Here is a 20,847-nt window from a genome sequence, read left to right as displayed (position 1 = left end):
CTACCCTGCCCTAACCGACCTTGCCCTACCCTGCCATAACCGACCCTGCCCTACCCTTAACTATTCACTGCCTTCCCTCCCCTCTGACCATGTCAAGAGTCCAGGAGAGCGCTCCTCACACATCAGCAACATAACACAACCACATCCCTCTGGCCTCTCCTGCTCCCTGGCTGGCCTCAGCCGCCACATCAAAGCTGCTATCTGCTGAGGCGGCCACTAAGGCTTTGTGTCATTAGCCAAATCCTTGTACCCCTGATGAAAGGCACCAACACGGACCCTCTGATACAGACAGAAAGACAAGTGACATGCACACACACAGACAGAGATACAGTAGGAGCAGACGGGTAGAGCAATGGCTTTACCATACAGTTCTATAAATATCCCTACTTAGCAAAAAAGACCAATTCAAAATGGCCCGGTCCATATAAATCTCTCTGATGTAATACTAGAGAAAAACACATCATGGCTAGAGGGGGTGGAGGTTGAGGAGAGGAGAATGACAGAGCTGGGACCACTGCGCCTCACACTGGGGGAGAGGAGCCCTCCATCGAAGAAGCCATGTGCTTTAAACAAACAAGCAACCATATCACTGAGTTTTGCCATTGCTGTGTAATTTAGCCAGATGTTGGGTAATAAAGTCATACTGCAGCGTGGGAAAGTGATGGCAGTTTCAGGCTTCGCTCCGTTTGCGCTCTCCCCAACTTTTCTTTCTTTCTCCATTTTTCCTCCTCTCTTCTTCTGTTAATCTCCAAACAAAACAGGGTTTAAACAGCGCTCATAAATAGGGCCCTGCAGTTGAACCGCATTGTGTTTACTGAGCATGCAGAAATCAGACCTGTGATGAGGTTGTTTACAGAACAGGCAGATACAGCCTGAAGCCAAGGGACTGGTACTGTTCGCTCCACGCTTCATGTAGGCTAGTCTAACTCTCAGTTCCGTTTGAACTCTCTGCTGCTGCTGGACCCTGGTTCACCCCTCCAGCACAGCCATAGTCCTCTAGACCCACTAGCTTACCATCACATATACTGCATATTCATGTCATGGTCCAATCAACGTTTCCACATTACAGTGGTAATAATGAACTTTCTAGTAAAAGACTAATGAACAGCAGCATCCCAGAGGCAGCTCTAGCCCCAGGTCTTACTTGCTGAGGCGCTGGGTGGCTGTCTTCCTGACCAGGCCCTCCCTGGCACTGCTGGGTGGTTTGGGGTTGAGGATGTGTCCTGGGCCTGTGCAGGCATGGCTGTGGTTCTGGCGGCCTGGGTGGGTCACTGGTAGACTGGAGGAGGATGGGCCGGTGGGAGCCTGGGGCCAAGGAGCCATCACAGGATAGGGTGGCATCATGGCCTTAGCAGCCAACATGGCCTAAGGAGCAAAAACCACACATTTAGCTTCAGATTCACATTGACATTAGACATAAGAGGATTTATACAATAGGGCATCATGTACCTAATCCCCTACCTAAATCAGGAATGGGAAAGGCTATCAAATTGTAAATGTGCTCAGTACAACAATAAAAAAGATCAGACTTTGATTTCAGCAAAAAAAAGTTCTGCCTTCTAGGTCATCTAAGGTCAAACATCATCGATCTAAAAGACAACTACATCAATTAGCTTTGAAAAAAGTGCTATCCTTTATCAAAACATACTCTACATATTTTGATGTTGGAAGCAGTGCAACACAAATTCTTCACATTTCATACTTGTTTAGACAAGATCTCTTTAATGGCTTCCAGAAACCTGGTAAACAACATGTTCATCCTGACATAATATTTAAGAACTACCGTTCACCGGTTGCCTGTGTTGCTGGGGAATGCTTCACAGACATTCTTTCCAGATCTCATGTCTATGCTATTTTCTCTGCCACTTTATATATCTATCTATCTATCTAACAAGCTAATGGTTTTCCAGCTTCCCAGCGCATGATTTCAAAGGGCCGGCAGCATGACAGAGAATATTTTGATGTAATTTCTGTGTTGATAAATGAGAAACTGAATTTCCAGGTTGGAGGGTCTGTGCTTGTGGAGCAGTTGAGCAGGGCCAGGGAGGGCACCTTTATTTGGCTGCCAGGTGGCCCCAGGCCAAGCCTGTGGAGGAGCCGCGCAGTCTGCACCCAGTAACTGGAACAGAGTAGAGCACCGGAACAGCGCTCTCTCTTTCTCACACACACACACCTATGCTCCCCTGGATACAGTTTTATATTCAGTTAAGCCAAATACTTCAATCAATTCTGCCACAAGGCAGGGGAGGTGAGTGCCCGGAATGTGGAGAGCGCTTATTTCAATAAGACCAAAACCTGCAATGGTTTTTCACGTGTCATTACAGAGTAGGGTCAAGGCATTGACTAATTCCTGACCAATGGAAGGACACAGTCTTGGAAGGAGGGTTTAACAATTCTACTCTGAGCCAAAGTGAATGAGCCTTAAGGCCATGGAACACATGGAAACACTACAGAATTGCAGGGCGTCTGTTAGTATAGACTCCCATTCAAGTCAAGCTGGCGAGAGAGACTGAGGGGCAGAGCAGAAGGAGAGGATATTTAAGGGACGGTTCCCTGATTGGGTGGTGACTCAAGGCACACAGTCAGCCCTCCCATGAGCTCAGTAAAAGGGCTGTTTGTTAAGGGGAGAACAACAGGTTGGCTCTCTTAACGCTGTGCCCTTTATGGCATATGATTACACACACACCAACTAATGCTGCAAACCATTTCCTGCAATTTCGCAATCAGGGGGAGAGATGGTCCCTGCTCAACCCTACCTGGTAATCGTGGATGGATGGATGCTGTGAGTGGCTGGCTGAGAGTGGTTGTGGCTTGGTGAACTAGTGAACTGTGCTCAATCAGTGAGCTGGCGATGAGAGGGGAGTGGACAGGAGCTGGGGGGGGATCACTTTCAAAGAAAGTCTTGCGTAACCCAGCCAGTCCGGGCCAAGAAAAACATCCCCTCAATTGCATTAATTACACTCAACCTAGACGTAAAAACGATGATGAGAGCAACTGCATTACTCAAAGAAAAAAAAAGAAAAAACAACTGCACCTCCCATCATCCCACCCCGAAAGGTGTATTTGTATTTATTATGGATCCCCATTAGTTCCTGCCAAGGCAGCAGCTACTCTTCCTGGGGTCCAGCAAAGTTAAGACAGTTCATACAATTTTAAAAACATTACAATACATTCATAACAAAAATTTCACAACACACTGTGTGCCCTCTTGGCCTTACTCCACCACTACCACATATCTACAGTACACAATTCATGTGTACGTGTGTATAGTGTGTATGTTAACGAGTGTGTGTGCTTGCATCTGTCTGTGCCTATGATTGTGTTGCTTCACAGACCCCGCTGTTCCAATAAGGTGTATTTTTATCTGTTTTTCTAATCCAATTTTACGGCTTGCATCAGTTACTTGATGTGGATTAGAGTTCCATGTAGTCATGGCTCCATGTAGTACTGTGCGCCTCCCATAGTCTGTTCTGAACTTGGGGACTGTGAAGATGGTGGCATGTCTTGTGGGGTATGCATGGGTGTGCCAGTAGCTCAAACAGACAGGTGCATTCAACATGTCAATACTTCTCATAAATACAAGTAGTGAAGAAGCCAATCTCACCTCCACTTTGAGCTACGAGAGATTGACATGCATATTAATATTAACTCTCTGTGTGCATCCAAGGGCCAGCCATGCTGCACTGTTCTGAGCCAATTGAAGTCTCTTTGTGGCACCTAACCACATGCCTGAACAGTAGTCCAGATGCGACAAAACTAGGGCCTGTAGAACCTGCCTCGTTGATAGTGCTGTTGAGGTAGATCAGTGCTTTATTATGGACAGACTTCTCCCCATCTTAGTTACTGTTGTATCAATATGTTTTGACTATGACAGTTTACAATCCAGTTTTACTCCAAGCAGTTTAGTCACCTCAACTTGCTCAACTTCCACATTATTTATTGGAAGATTTAGTTGAGGTTAATGGTTTAGTGCATGATTTGTCCCAAATACAATGCTTTTAGTTTTAGAAATATTTAGGACCAACTTATTCCTTGCCACCCACTCTGAAATTAATTGCAGCTCTTTGTTAAGTGTTGCAGTCACTTCAGTTGTTGTAGTAGCTGACATGTATAGTGTTGAGTCATTCGCATACATAGACACTTAAAGTCAGTGGCATGTCGTTAAAGATTTTTAAAAGTAAGGGGCCTAGACATCTGTCCTGGGGAATTCCTGATTCTACCTGGATTATGTTGGAGAGATTTCCATTAAAGAACACCCTCTGTGTTCTGTCAGACAGGTAACTCTTTATCCAATATAGCAGGGGGTGTAAAGCCATAACACAAGTTTTTCCAGCAGCAGACTATGATCGATAATGTCAAAAGCTGCACTGAAGTCTAACAAAACAGCCCCCAAAACAGCCCTCAATCATTTTTTGAATGTCCTTCCCTATAAGTGTGCTGAAAGTCTGATGTCAATTTGTTTACTGTTAAATAGCATTGCATCTGGTCAAACAATTTTTTCGAAAAGTTTACTAAAAAGGTTAATAACAGGCTGATTTACTGGCTCAAATAGCCGACCAAGGGGGCTTTACTATTCTTAAGTAGCGGAATGACTTTTGCTTCACTCCAAGCATGGGGGCACACACTGTCTAGTAGGCTTACATTTTAAATATGGCAAATAGGACTGTCAATATCGTCCGCTATTATCCTCAGTAATTTTCCATTCGAGTTGTCAGACCCCGGTGGCTTGTCATTGTTGATAGACAATTGTTTTACCCCTTCCACACTCACATTACGGAATTCAAAATTACAATGCCTTTCTTTCATAATTTGGTCAGATATACTTGGATATACTTGGATGTATAGTGTTTGTTGCTGGCATGTCATGCCTAAATGTGCTAATCTTGCCTATAAAAAAATATTAAAGTAGTTGGCAATATCAGTTGGTTTTGTGATGAATGAGCCATCTGATTCAATGAATGATGGAGCAGAGTTTGCCCTTTTTCTCAAATGTAATTTAAGGTGCTCCAAAGCTTTTTACTATCATTCTTTATACTATCAAAATAAAGAGTCACACACTCCATATATAAACTCCCAGTAATTTATTGGGTAACTCTATTTTAATAGTTTATTCGCCGTTAGTCAGCACCTCCACACAAATACATTTTTCTTGGTGTGTGTCATTTATTTGCCATTGCTTTTGACACATCCCTCAACCATAGAATTGTTCAATTACTCATCAAGCCACTGGGATTGAAACGTTTTTACAGTCATTTTCTTAATGGGTGCATGCTTATTAATAACTGGAATGAGCAATTTCATAAATGTGTCTAGTGCAATATTCTTTACATCAACAACATAGGAATCACTACAAAACTTATTGTATGACCTCTTATACACTATATTAGGCCCAGCCTTTGGAACTTTGGTTTTCCGAGATATGGCTACTGTATGGCTGCAACCCTTTGTTCTCAATTTCCGCCTGAAGACATACCCAAATCGAACTGCCTGTAGCTCAGCCCCAGAGGCAAGGATATGCATATGCTTGGTATCATTTGAATTGAAACATTCTGAAGTTTGTGGAAATGTTAATTGAATGTAGGAGAATATAACACAGTAAATCTGGTGGAAGAAAAGAGAAAGAAAGAGCATACATTTTCTGTTTTTTATTGTTGTAGTATCATCTTTCACATGTACTAGAATAGCCACACAGTCAGATATGATGCTGGAGATCATTTTGATGGATAACACAAGAGGGCAACTGTAGGTGTGCAAAGTTTGAGACAGATAACTTCAGGAATGGGTGAGCTACATGACATTTAGCATGAAGTCACCCAGGTGTCCCACACAAGTTGCCCAAATGTACCCAAGTGGCCGAATTGGTGAAATGACCTATAACTATATACAGCAGTGCAAATAACTATATACAACATATCAAAAAGCAATTCTAACACACACACACAAAAAATGTTTTAAAAAATATTAGAAAATAAATATAAAAAATAAAAAACAGTACACACCCCTTGGAAGTCCTCGTCATAATATTTTGCTGCCTGTGGCATGTCCCATAGCAGTCTCTTTCTGATGTAAAGCAGAGGCAAACTGAACAAGTGGTGCATTTCATGCGACACAGAACACAACGACGCCTCCATGCTGTGCCCTTTTGGCTCTGAGGCACAGTCATGCCTGCAGTAATGAACTGTGGCATATGAACAGCACTGGGGGCACAGATAGAGCGGGCAGCTTGGCACCGGGGCCTCCAAGTCGGAGTTTCTGTCACTGTGAAAGAAAACATTTAAAAAATATTTGTATTGTATGAGACTTTTATCATCACATAAAATAAACAGATATGTATTGATTGTATAGAGCAGAGGGAACAGTCACTAAGGTGTTCCATTCAACTCCGGCCATTGTTGGGTATATATATATAATAATAATAATAATAATTTTGCACTCCCAATTTTTCAGTTTTTGATTTGTTAAAAAAAGTTTGAAATATCCAATAAATGTTGTTCCACTATATGATTGTGTCCCACTTGTTGTTGATTCTTCACAAAAAAATACAGTTTTATATCTTTATGTTTGAAGCCTGAAATGTGGCAAAAGGTCGCAAAGTTCAAGGGGGCCGAATACTTTCGCAAGGCACTGTATATATATATATATATATATATATATATATATATATATATATATATATATATATATACACACATACACACACACACACCCAAACAAACCAACACACACACACAAAAACAAACTACACATTTCATTGCAAAAAATATATATATATATATATATATATTATTTTTAATTTTTATATATAATATATATATATTTTTTTATATTTCATAAAACGGCATTAGCACTTACCCGTCCAGAAGTACGTCCTGTCCTTGCAGAAACAGCTCCTCAGTTCGGTTGAATGATAACACTCCAAGATTCCTCAAACAAAAAATCTGTCTCACTTTCACTTTAGAGTTTGACTTCGCTTTACATGAAGTATTCGCCAGTATATCTTCAATGAAATCGTTGAAACTACAACTTTCCGAAATACAGCTGCGCGTAAAAAGCCTTACAGCAACCCCTCTGATCGTCAAGGCGAAAATGGAGTTCCCTGCGTGTGCGATTACAACAAAGGAATTGTGGTCCAACCCCAAACCATTACATACTGGCGTTTACCTCAGCTCATTGGCTATCTACCCAGCTAGATTTCAAGAAGATCAGTGGTCATTGGGCAGAAATATAGTCAATCAATGAAGCTTCGCTAAAATGATTGGTGCGTCAGGTAGTCATTTATCGTTGTCTTCAAATCAGCTCACTTCGGTCAATTGTCCCCGCAAAAAAAACAACGTTGTTTGACTGTGTTGCAAACACCCATAGGAATGCACCGACACCCACCATGACTATGTAAACGATTGTTTACATGGGCGAATCACACCGAATGCTCCGTAAAAAATTGATAGAGATGGAATTCACTGCACAAATAGTTTACAAAATGTTTAGATTTAGGCTATAAAAATGGATTTTATCAAAGAAAACGGCACTTCATTTGATCAATGGGATACTCAGGAAGAGAAATAAGAGCAAGATATCAGAATGTAAGTCATAATTTTACCTTCAGATGTAAATGTGTAAAAACTGTCATGGCGGAAAATGTTTCTGTTCTTGATTGCTCTTCTCAAACAAAAGCATGGGATTTGTTCTCTGTAATAGCTATTTTAAATTGGAAAACATAGTTTGATTACCAAGATTCTAATCTTTTGAAGGGTGTAAGACACATGCATTTTCAAGAATGTTTAATGTTACGAAATTGTATTTTTAGTTGTCACTCTGAAATTTCCCCTGGTGTTGGTCCCTGTACAGGGACAGCAGCCATAACAGGTTTTAATAACTGGAATGAGCAATTTCATAAATGTGTCTAGTGCAATATTATTTACATCAACAACATAGGAATCACTACAAAACTTATTGTATGACCTCTTATACACTATATTAGGCCCAGCCTTTGGAACTTTGGTTTTCCGAGATATGGCTACTATATTGTGATCACTACATTCAATGGGTCTGGATACTGCTTTCAAGCACATGTCTGCAGCATTAGTAAAGATGTGATCAATACATGTTGATGATTTCATCCCTGTGCTGTTTGCAACTACCCTGGTAGGTTGACTGATAACCTGCACCAGGTTGCAGGCACTGGTTACAGTTTGAAGCATTTTCTAGAGTGGGCAGCTTGATGAAAGCCAGTCAATATTTAAATCACCCAGAAAATATACCTCTAGTCTCTCCCCAGCCTCCATTCATAGAACGGCTCTACAACAAATGCTGCAAGAAGAATAAACACAGATTTCCTGTCCAGATCTCCTTTCAAAGCAAACCAAGAACCAATGCGTTTTTTTTTTCCAGTTTCAAAATTATATATAGTGTCAAGTAACCCAAGGCATTCAGTTTAATCTCATTCAGCAATGGCAGAAATCGCATATGTCACGACTAGTCAAGCAAGACTAAAAGGTTTTGTAACTATAACGGTTTAGAAAAGTTATGCCTCAGAAATCAGTTTCAGCATTGTAATGGGAACAAAATGAATGTAGAATCTGATATGAGCTGTGAATGATGGGATTAGGCTTCTTATTCAGTGTAGAATCAGTGGCATTGCCACGCCGGAGCCCTTGTGGGCAGCCAGCCTTGATCACTTACCTTCCAATATAAGCACAGACTCAGTAGAACAAAGAGTTCGCTTGGTGTGAGAATTCATGTTTGCTTTCAAGAAACGAGCTCCCTGTGAGGATGTTCCCACTGGACACCATTTTGTTCGGCGGTTGGAGGAGAAATTCCCAGAATAACTTTGCAAGCACAAACATCAAGGCTTTCCTCTACGGGTGATGGGGGAGCTTTTGGAGAGTATCCCCATTGCTTAACAAAAACAAGCAGTTGATATTGCCCAGACAAAAAGAGATGAGGGTTTTCCTGATTTATAATTCAATAGCACTCAAATACCCTACTAAGTGTTTACATCTATGCTTTATTTGAGTAAGAGGGAAAGATCAAGGGATGGAAAGGGAGAATTGCAACTTCTAGTGTTTCTCTGAACCCCAATCAGAGAAAATCACAAAAAGTCTGTAAAATGGTTTTGACATAAAGCTGAACACTGGTTCCAAGGATTGGATTGTGTGCAACTTTCAGCCAGTGAGAGAAGGAGCGTTTCTAATACACTCTCACCACACTGTATATACAGTCTTGCAGGGTTTCTAGTCTGGGTCTACCTGAACATGAGGTTCTCCACATTCAGCCTGTGGTTTACAGGAAGGCATGGTTCTCATTTCGTTGGGCTGAATAGTTCCAAGGCAACCAGAACTACATAGCAGTGATATTTTTCTCTAAACTCCACAGCCACATTTACCCTACAGTTCGGTCTGTGGTATTGTGGACTGCAGCTCACTGACCTGGTGGCGGGTGCGACTCTGGTCAAGCAGTTGGCGGGACTGGAACTTCTGCTGCTGCAGCTGCTGGATGGCGAACTGGAGCTGGTAGCTGCCTGGGATGGGCTGGTAGCGCTGCTGGGGGCCGACGCCTCTCACCAGGTTGTAGGCACTCTGGGTCTCCCCATCCCAAAGACCCTCCTCATCTCTCGGCGCCCTGGGGCTATGGGAGCAAAAGAAATTAGATCAAAATAGTTCCAAAGTTAATGTGTACTGTATGCTTGATAAATTAAGAACTGAGCATCTAGCTTTTACTGATGCAAAAGGTTAGGCTCAGACAGCAGTGGAACAGAAATAACAGCAGTGGGGAGCCATGTAAGTATTTAGGCCTACCATCTCATCATCAGTCACTTGACTATGCAACCAAGACTGAAATGTAGTGTTAGCTCATAGCCTATTTCCCTCCACATGTTGAGTAGTAAGACTGAACAACAAGTAAAGGGGACTAGACAGCGTGCGGCACCCCAGCCGCTGCACCCAGATGCCCTCCTGTCAAAACTGACCAATCAAAGAGGCAAAGCAGAGAGCCGACCCGTGGCAAACATGGGGCACTTAGAAAACATTGAAACCTCTCCCGCCTCAGGGCTCTCAGTGCATCACGTTCCATCCACATCACAAAGCCACAACCTGGAAAGCCAACCTTTGAACGGCTCCACACATTTGTAACTGGATTATCTTTCACTAGGACTAAGCCTTTCAGCCTTTTTGACCCCATCTAAAGCAATGGGAGGGGGGGGGGGGAATAGTCAAGTGCTAGTTCATGACAGGCTTATGTTTTTTTATGTAAGAAACATAGATAACATTGTAATAACATTTGTATACAGTAAAAGTTAAATAAAATATTATCAGACTTGAAATAACACAATTCACCAGGACATTTTTAGAACAGAACTGAGATAAGGTCTAAAATTAGAATTCAATTAATCTTGAATAACAATGCACGCTGCGGGAAAATAATCCAGTGTCGCTCACACAGGCTACATGAAAAATATTCCCGTCCGGCGTAGCCAAACAAAGACACAAGGGATCTGAAAGTCATGTGAACGCGCTATCCGCCCGCTCATTTCACGTAATGGCATGTAATATTGCAAAAACAACTGGTGTGACCCAGAGCCATTGAAACTTTTTTCACCCTCTTCTGCTAACAAAGGTCTGTCTGTGAACCCTTTAAGACAACAGAGTCCAAATAACCACAAGACAAAACAAAACCCTGATGGATGGTTTCGCCTCCATTTTTTTGTATTTAAGCATTTTCCCCCAAAACTATTCCAAGTACAGTATGCTTCAGTTAGTCTTTACCAATATCTCTCCACTTGAGCTACATGGGAGGCCAAATCACAAATCCTCTGAGTCCCACATCAGGGGCCTCAGTTCCTGGCCATTCAATTCCAGCACAATAAATAACAAATAGGAAAGGGGGAAAAAAACTGGCACATCTGAGTTTCCCATCACTGGTACAGTACATGTGTGCAGTTGTAGCAGCCTGGAGCCTGCTCTGCCTGCCTGCAGCATGTGGGTGTCAGTGTGAACCCTGCTGAACTCACTGTACTGTAATATGCTGATATGACTTACAATAACACAGCAGTGTGAGCTGAGCACATGTGCAGCATCAATCTAACTCAGCGCCGAATGTGGGAAAAAGGCCGTTATGAAATGACATCATGCTGCTTCAGCCCACCATACCTCCAAATCCTGGCCTAGCTGGTCAATGTGGACATCAGGTTCAGGGGTTCAGGGGTATTTCCAGCACCAGTCAAAATGTTGGACACACCTACTCATTCAAGGGTTTTTCTTTATTTTTACTATTTTCTACATGGTAGAATAATAGTGAAGACATCAAAACTATGAAATAACACAAATGGAATCATGTAGCAACCCAAAAAAAAGTGTTAAACCAATCAAAATATATTTCAGATTTTAACCACCCTTGATGACAGCTTTGCACACTTTTGGCATTCTCTCAACCAAATTCACCTGGAATGCTTTTCTAGCAGTCTTTCTAACAGTCTTGAAGGAGTCTATGCTTAGCACTTGTTGTCTGCTTTTCCTTCACTCCGCAGTCTAACTCATCCCAAACGATCAACTGTGTTGAGGTTGGGTATTTGTGGAGGCCAGGTCATCTGATGCAGCACTCCATCACTATCCTCCTTGGTCAAATAGCCCTTACATAGCCTGGAGGGTGTTGGCTCATTGTCCTGTTGAAAAAACAAATGATGGTCCCACTAAGCGCAAACCAGATGGGATAGTGTATCGCTGCAGAATGCTGTGGTAGCCATGCTGGTTAAGTGTGCCTTGAATTCTAAATAAATCACCTACAGTGTCACCAGCAAAGCACCCCCACACCATCACACCTCCTCCATGCTTCACGGTGGAAACCACACATGCGATCCGCTCACCTACTCGATGTCTCACAAAAACACGGCGGTTGGAACGAAAAATCTCAATTTTGGACTCAGACAAAATTTCCATTGCTCGTGTTCCTTTAGTAGTGGTTTCTTAGCAGCAATTTGACCACGAAGGCCTGATTCACAAAGTCTCCTCTGAACAGTTGCTGTTGAGATGTGTCTGTTACTTGAACTCTGTGAAGCATTTATTTGGGCTGCAAGGTGCAGTTAACTCTAATGAACTTATCCTCTGCAGCAGAGGTAACTCTGGGTCTTCCATTCCTCCAGTCCTCATGAGAGCCAGTTTCATCAAAGAGCTTGATGGTTTTGCTGACTGCACTTGAAGAAACTTTCAAAGTTCTTGAAATTTTACGGATTGACTAACCTTCATGTCTTAAGGTAATGACGGACGGTCGTTTCTCTTTGCTTATTTGAGCTGTTCTTGCCATAATATGGACTTGGTCTTTTCCAAATAGGTAAAATACATGTAGTAACCAAAAAAGTGTTAAACATGATTCCATACTTATTTCATAGTTTTGATGTCTTCACTATTATTCTACAATGTAGAATATAGTAAAAAATAAAGAAAAAACCCTGGGTAGGTGTGTCCAAACTTTGGTACTGTATTTTCTCCCCCTTGTCCTCCATCTAGAGGGGCATTGATATGATAACTATGAAACACAGAGTACTGGAGCCTACAATGTTGAGAAGCAGAGAGCTGGTGGATGGGTTCAGTGTGAGTGCAGTGCATAAGTCCATCTCTCATGTGTGTGACTGAAATGGGGGGGAGAGGGTTTTAGTCCATACTGCCTGTTGAGGGGGGAAGGGATGTTACTAGGGTGTCGATGTCAACTCATTAACATGGTCCCCTTATCCCAGGTTGGAATTTCTCTCTCCCCTGCCTAAGGGGATACCTTACTACCAGCACTACATCTGGGTCCAATTGAGGTGAAAAAAAGAAGCTTTTTATTGAAAGGAGGAAGATATCAAACCTTTTTTGCCCCATTCATTTTTAAGTTTCCCTGAGTTTTCTGGGGAGCCAAATAGGCTCTGCAAATGGACAGTCACAAAATGTACTGGAATTAAATGCTGCGACAACATCCGACCAAGTAAAACAACAGTCTGACAAAATATTGAACAAAACCAAAAATACCAGTATGTGTGTTGCGGTGACCAGGGTCTGAGCGATTCTTGAGTACTGCAGAATCAGAAATGGTGGCCCTGTGGTTATTTGGAAGCAAGTCTCCAGAAAATTGGAACGGAAATGGCACCACACCAAACTGGAAGTCTTCCGACTAGCTTGGAAAGACAGTACCGTGCAGTATCGAAGAGCCCTTACTGCTGCTCGATCATCCTATTTTTCCAACTTAATTGAGGAAAATAAGAACAATCCGAAATTCCTTTTTGATACTGTCGCAAAGCTAACTAAAAAGCAGCCTTCCCCAAGAGAGGATGGCTTTCACTTCAGCAGTAATACATTCATGAACTTCTTTGAGGAAAAGATAATGATTATTAGAAAGCAAATTACGAACTCCTCTTTAAATCTGCGTATTCCTTCAAAGCTCAGTTGTCCTGAGTCTGCACAACTCTGCCAGGCCCTAGGATCAAGAGAGACACTCAAGTGTTTTAGTACTATATCTCTTGACACAATGATGAAAATAATCATGGTATATAAACCTTCAAGCTGCATACTGGACCCTATTCCAACTAAACTACTGAAAGAGCTGCTTCCTGTGCTTGGCCCTCCTATGTTGAACATAATAAACGGCTCTCTATCCACCGGACGTGTACCAAACTCACTAAAAGTGGCAGTAATAAAGCCGCTCTTGAAAAAGCCAAACCTTGACCCAGAAAATATAAAAAACTATCGGCCTATATCGAATCTTCCATTCCTCTCAAAAGTTTTAGAAAAGGCTGTTGCGCAGCAACACACTGCCTTCCTGAAGACAAACAATGTATACAAAATGCTTCAGTCTGGTTTTAGACCCCATCATAGCACTGAGACTGCACTTGTGAAGGTGGTAAATGACCTTTTAATGGCATCAGACCGAGGCTCTGCATCTGTCCTCGTGCTCCTAGACCTTAGTGCTGCTTTTGATATCATCGATCACCACATTATTTTGGAGAGATTGGAAACCCAAATTGGTCTACACGGACAAGTTCTGGCCTGGTTTAGATCTTATCTGTCGGAAAGATATCAGTTTGTCCCTGTGAATGGTTTATCCTCTGACAAATCAACTGTAAATTTCGGTGTTCCTCAAGGTTCCGTTTTAGGACCACTATTGTTTTCACTATATATTTTACCTCTTGGGGATGTCATTCGAAAACATAATGTTAACTTTCACTGCTATGTGGATGACACAGCTGTACATTTCAATGAAACATGGTGAAGCCCCAAAATTGCCCTCGCTAGAATCATGTGTTTCAGACATAAGGAAGTGGATGGCTGCAAACTTTCTACTTTTAAATTCGGACAAAACAGAGATGCTTGTTCTAGGTCCCAAGAAAAAGAGATCTTCTGTTGAATCTGACAATCAATCTTAATGGTTGTACAGTCGTCTCAAATAAAACTGAAGGACCTCGGCGTTACTCTGGACCCTGATCTCTCTTTTGAAGAACATATCAAGACTGTTTCAAGGACAGCTTTTTTTCATCTACGTAACATTGCAAAAATCAGAAACTTTCTGTCCTGAAATTATGCAGAAAAATTAATCCATGCTTTTGTCACTTCTAGGTTAGACTACTGCAATGCTCTACTTTCCGGCTACCCGGATAAAGCACTAAATAAACTTCAGTTATTGCTAAATACGGCTGCTAGAATCCTGACTAGAACCAAAACATTTGATCATATTACTCCAGTGCTAGCCTCCCTACACTGGCTTCCTGTCAAGGCAAGGGCTGATTTCAAGGTTTTACTGGGCTTGCTCCTACCTATCTCTCTGATTTGGTCCTGCCGTACATACCTACACGTACGCTACGGTCACAAGGCGCAGACCTCCTAATTGTCCCTAGAATTTCTAAGCAAACAGCTGGAGGCAGGGCTTCCTCCTATAGAACTCCATTTTTATGGAATGGCCTGCCTAACCATGTGAGAGACGCAAACTCGGTCTCAACCTTTAAGTCTTTACTGAAGACTCATCTCTTCAGTGGGTCATATGATTGAGTGTAGTCTGGCCCAGGATTGTGAAGGTGAACGGAAAGGCTCTGGAGCAACGAACCGGCCTTGCTGTCTCTGCCTGGCCGGTTCCCCTTTTCCACTCGGATTCTTTGCCTCTAACCCCATTACAGGGGCTGAGTCACTGGCTTATTAGGGATCTTTCATACCATCCCTAGGAGGGGTGCGTCACTTGAGTGGGTTGAGTCACTGAGTCACACACCCCCCCCCCCCCTGGGTTGTGCCGTGGCGGAGATCTTTGTGGGCTATACTCGGCCTTGTCTCAGGATGGTAAGTTGGTGGTTGAAGATATCCCTCTAGTGGTGTGGGGGCTGTGCTTTGGCAAAGTGGGTGGGGTTATATCCTTCCTGTTTGGCCCTGTCCGGGGGTGTCATCGGATGGGGCCACAGTGTCTCCTGACCCCTCCTGTCTCAGCCTCCAGTATTTATGCTGCAGTAGTTTATGTGTCGGGGGGCAAGGGTCAGTTTTTTATATCTATCCGGTGTCCTGTGTGAATTTAAGTATGCTCTCTCTAATTCTCTCTTTCTTTCTCTCTCTCTGAGGACTTGAGCCCTAGGACCTTGCCTCAGGACTACATGACATGATGACTCCTTGCTGTCCCCAGTCCACCTGGCTGTGCTGCTGCTCCAGTTTCAACTGTTCTGCCGGTGATTATTATTATTTGACCATGCTGGTCATTTATGAACATTTGAACATCTTGGCCATGTTCTGTTAAAATCTCCACCCGGCACAGCCAGAAGAGGACTGGCCACCCCTCATAGCCTGGTTCCTCTCTAGGTTTCTTCCTAGGTTTTGGCCTTTCTAGGGAGTTTTCCCTTGCCACCGTGCTTCTACACCTTCATTGCTTGCTGTTTGGGGTTTTAGGCTGGGTTTCTGTACAGCACTTTGTGATATCAGCTGATGTATGTAGGGCTATATAAATCAATTTGATTTGATTTGGATATGAAGACAGAGATGGAGGTAACAGTGGAGAGAGAGTTTGGGTGCCAAGGTAGAGCGAGACATTAGTGTTCTCCTCACTGAGGGGAGTAGAATGTGCCAACCATGACGTATTACAACCCTAAATACACAATTGTGGTGCTCAATCACAATTTCAAACCACAGCTATTGTTACCCAAAAACTTACTGGAAATGAATTCTTACCTGAGCCAATTGTTCGATTCAGGATCGGGTAAAATTAGTAAAATACAGAGACTAAGCAATCTGGCCTTCTTTTATAGGCTTGTCCTAAACTAGCAAAAGAGAGCTAATGATAAAACCCTGATGTTTTGGGCTCCCGAATGGCGCAGTGGTCTAAGACACTGCATCTCAGTGCAAGAGGCTTCACTGTAGTACCTGGTTCAAATCCAGGCTGCATCACATTCGGCCATAGGGTGGCGCACAATTGGCCCAGTGTTGCCTGGGTTTGGCTGTCATTGTAAATAAGAATTTGTTCTTCAAACTGACTTGCCTAGTTAGATAAATAAAAAAATGTTAGAGACTTTTAGAAGGTCAAATTAATGCCTATGAGAAATCAAACAATTTCACATCAATGATGCGGTTTGGGACAATTCAAAAAACAAAGTATCGGGAAGTCAAGCGTTACTCCTGACAACAGAGGTGTCTATATAGTAATAGTATAATGGTGTTTATGAAAGTGAGTGTAGCCAGCCGCCCCCTGCTCCAGGTTGACAGTGGAGAAGCAGCGTCTCTCTCTCTCTCTCTCTCTGTGTGTTTCAGAGTGCTGAGGCAGCATACCTGGCAGCATGTCGGCACATCAAAGGGCCAAGCTACTCTTTGAAACCCATCATGCTTCACCCCTGTGGTTGCTGCTTAAAGAGCCAGCGTGCTTAACAGTTTCAGTATGTTTGGCACAGACCACCGGCCCCAGTTGTAGGGGGCTCAGGAAATCCTACATGAAAGAAACAGCACTCGAAGTCAAAATCAAGATAATTTATCCTAATATCTCATCAACGATGTTACACCGCTTTCTAAGATCCCTACGCCAAATTTACGGTTGCGGGTAATGGGGTGGAAAAAATGTTGGGGTTTGTGTTGGTGCGGAAAGTAACAGAGAGAAAGTGATGGATGGCACGTTCTTAACAGGAGAACCTTCTGACAAAGGGATCATTTTTACCGGAGCTGTCCTGTGACGAGGTGAAGGATCTCATCAAAATCTCTGTTATGAAGTATTAGCAGCAGAGCTCCTAAGTGGCAACATACTTTAGTGCACTCAAGAACAGTATTTTATGAATTTACCTCAGGGGATTTCCAGTTAAAAAGTAGAATAATAGTCCTCACATGAACTGGGATCAAAAAGGAGAAAGTACTGTAGATAAGATAAAAGTACTTAAAGTTTAAATGTCACATGCACAAGTGAGTGTGCATAAATAAAATACAAGGGTCAACTCAGTCTGTGTAGCTATTTGGTTAGCTATTAGCAGTCTTGGGAATATAAGCTGTTCAGGAGCCTGTTGGTGTCAGACTTGATGCACAAGTACCGCTTGCTGTGGGGAAGCAGAGAGAAGAGTCTATGGCTTGGGTGGCTGGAGTCTAACAATTTTCCGGGCCATCCTTTTGCACCACCTGATATAGAGGTCCTGGAAGGCAGGAAGTTCGGCCCCAGTGATGGACTGGGCTGTCCGCATTACCCTCTGTAGCGCCATGCGATCAAGGGCGGTGCGGTTGCCATACCAAGCAGTGTTGCAGCCAGTCAAGATGCTCAAAGGTGCAGCTGTAGAACTTTGAGGATTTTTAACCTCCCGAGGGGGAATAGGCGCAACTTTGTAACTTGTTAACAACTGTCCATGTGTGTGTGGACCATTGTAAGTCTTTAGTGATTTGGACACTGAGGACCTTGAAGCTCTCGACCCGCTCCACTGCAGCCCAGTCGATGTGGGGCGTGAAAGCTGAGCTGTAGTCAATGAACAGCATTCTCACATAGGCATTCCTCTTATCTAGGTGGGTGAGGGCAGGGTGGAATGCAATTCAGATTGTGACGTCTATGGATCTGTGGGGCGGTATGCAAATTGGAGTGGGTCTAGGATGGAGTTGATGTGTGCCATAGGAAACCTTTCAAAGCACTTTATGATTACAGATGTGAGTGCTACAGGACGGTAGTCATTGTGGCATGAAGCCTTCGAGTTCTTAGGAACAGGAATGATGGTGGTCAACCCAACATGTAGGGATTACAAACTGGGACAAGGAGAAGTTGAAAATGACCGTGAATATGCTGTTCTGCGCATGCTCTGAGAACGCGCTCTGGAATAACGTCCGGCCCAGCGGCCTAGCGAGTGTTGATCTGATTAAAGACCTTAGTCACTTCGGCCTTAGAGAGCGAGATCACCCAGTTCACTGGGTCAGTGAGGGCCCTCACACACGACACAATGTTGTTGAAGCATGTATTAAATGCATCGAGTTCGTCTGGTAGAGAGGAAACGTTAGGCATATCATGACTTGGTCTTCCTTTGTAATCTGTGATGGACAGTAGATCCTGCCACATGCGGCAGGGGCGGCGGAGCTGGTAATATGATTCCTCCTTATTCCTATATTGTCCTTTTGCTCGTTTGATGACTGTGCGGAGGTCGTAGTGGGACTTCTTGTTCTTGTCCTCAGCGGTAACCTCAGGGTTGTATTTGATAGCTGTGTGTGCAGCAGCCCTGTCCTTTAGTGTAGCGGAAACCTCGGTGTTAACCTTCACTGTGGTTCAGCATCCTTCACTCATGCTGCCAACATACCCTCGTAAAATTGACCATACCGATCCTCGACGATGCCATTTACAAAATAGCCCCCAACACATGCAGTCTATCACAGTGCCATCCGTTTTGTCACCAAAGCCCCATATACTACCCACCACTGTGACCTGTACACTCTCGTCGGCTGGACCTCGCTTCATACTCGTCACCAAACCCACTGGCTTCAGGTCATCTACAAGTCTCTGATAGGTAATGCCGCGCCTTCTCAGCTCACTGGTCACCTTAGCAGCACCCACCCGTAGCAGGCGCTCCTGCAGGTATATCTCTCTAGTCACCCCCAAAGCCAATTCCACTTGCCTACCTGGCTAAATAAAGGTGAAATTAAATAAAGAAAACTGTGGGGACAACGTCGCAGATGTATTTCCTAATGAAGCCAGTGACAGAGGTGGTTAACTCGATGTTATTGGTGGAGTGTCTGAACATATTTCAATTAGCACTAGCAAAGCAGTCCTGTAGCATAATCTCGGATTCTGATGACCATTTCTCAACCGGGAAGAGTCACCGGTACTTCCTGTTTGAGCTTCCGCTTATAAACCGGAAGAAGGAGTACAGAGTCATGATCTGATTTGCCGAATGGGGATGAGTGAGGGCCCTGTATGCTTGCTTGTGGGTAGAGTAATGGCGAAGGAGACGTGTTGATGGAAGTTTGACATCATGTTGTGGCAGGTAGTCTAGTGGTTAGAACATTGGGCCAGTAACCGAATGGTTGCTAGATCAAATCCCCAAGCTGACAAAGTAAAACTCTGTCGTTCTGCCCCTGAACAAGTCAGTTAACCCACTGTTCGTAGGCTGTCATTGTAATTAAGAATTTGTTGTTATCTGACTTGCCTAGTTAAATAAAGGTAAAATTTTTAAAAATGTGTCTCAATGATGTGGAATTAAAAATCGCCGGCAACAAGAAAAGCAGCCTCCAGGTGCAAGTTTTCCTGCTTGTTTATAGCCTCGTACAGTGCGAACTTGTTATTTGTCTTATCCTGAGTGTAATGTATACAACAGTTGTAATAACAGGTGAAAACTCCCCCAGGATGTAGAAGGGTCAGCATTTGACCATCAGGTATTCCAAGACGGGTGAACAATGGGTCGAGACTTCCACTGTGCTCGAGTCAACACACCATTTGTTTTTGATGAAGAGGCAAAACCCTCCGCCTTCAATTTCCCTGACTCTACTGTTCTGTCTGCTCTGTGAATGGAGAATCGAATTGGATAGCCATGGGTAGTATCTTGTCTAAAGCCATGTTTCAGAAAAGCAGTGAATATTGCAGTTACGAGAGTCCCATTGGTAGCAAATCCACGAACAGAGGTCAACCATTTAATTATAGGATGGCAATGGCCAATAGAATGAAGGGAAGAGGTGGCTGGTTTTCCCCTCGCCTTAATCTCGCCTGGACTCCCCCATTCTTGTCTCCAACGCCGGCATTTCCTCTTGGTTACCCCGAAAATTGGGTCAGTTACAGAAAGAGCCCAGGGCAGATGAGTCAAAGTTGAAGCCAGAATTGAGGCAAGTAACTGCAGATCTGATGTTCAAAAGTTTGTCTGTTATAAGAAATTATAGCGGATAGATTTTGTGGAAATTAAAAATAAAACGCAAAAAGATTACAAAATAGAAAAGTTGGGTTGGAGCTTGCAAAATGGCTGCCATACAGTACGGCGCCATCTTCTGTTTTGGACTTACAATAGAAAGGAGGATAATCCATCAAGGTCATAACAATTAGGCTACATTTAAAATGTGAAATGTAAAAGTTAACGTCTGTCTCCCTCCATACAACTACTGTTTGAGATGATACATTTAATAGAATGCATCTTCCTCCATTTGTGGAAATAAAAACATTTTAAAAAGGGAAAAGGCCAGACATTCCAGGAATTCCCACACAGTTCCATACATAAGGAAGGGCTGGACTGGAAAAACAGAGAACAGGAGATCAGGGCCAAACTGTCTGAGACATTGTCACTCACATATCACTGTAAAAATAGAGAGAGCAACCATGTATGCTTAAACCTTGCTCGGCCACCTCTTCCAGAAGCAGCATCCAGCAGAGGTTGAACCCCCCCCCCCCTTAACTCACGTGACGCAGTCTGGCACACATATTCACAGT

At 43.2% G+C, this 20,847-nt stretch overlaps 1 protein-coding gene and 1 long non-coding RNA gene across 3 annotated transcripts in view; both read right to left on the bottom strand.

The window, feature by feature from the left end:
- ttll5 (tubulin tyrosine ligase-like family, member 5) overlaps positions 1–20,847 on the bottom strand; it is a 99,734-nt gene that overhangs the window by 23,443 nt on the left and 55,444 nt on the right. For both annotated transcript variants that reach the window (XM_029688177.2, XM_029688178.2), the window contains exons 30-31: positions 9,426–9,624; positions 1,145–1,365 (exon numbers count right to left, since the gene is read on the bottom strand). In XM_029688177.2, coding sequence (XP_029544037.1) covers positions 1,145–1,365; positions 9,426–9,624 — 420 coding nt within the window. The remainder of the gene's footprint in view (positions 1–1,144; positions 1,366–9,425; positions 9,625–20,847) is intronic.
- Positions 5,631–9,377, bottom strand: LOC135561901 (uncharacterized). The gene is made up of 2 exons (XR_010459772.1): positions 6,853–9,377; positions 5,631–6,258 (listed from the first exon to the last, which is right to left on the bottom strand). It is a non-coding gene; the product is annotated as an uncharacterized LOC135561901 (long non-coding RNA).

The sequence above is a fragment of the Oncorhynchus nerka genome, linkage group LG18 (genome assembly GCF_034236695.1).
Source record: "Oncorhynchus nerka isolate Pitt River linkage group LG18, Oner_Uvic_2.0, whole genome shotgun sequence".
Classification (NCBI taxonomy): Eukaryota; Metazoa; Chordata; class Actinopteri; order Salmoniformes; family Salmonidae; genus Oncorhynchus; species Oncorhynchus nerka.
Note: the sequence above shows the minus strand (reverse complement) of the source record. Positions and strands in the feature narration are given on the sequence as shown.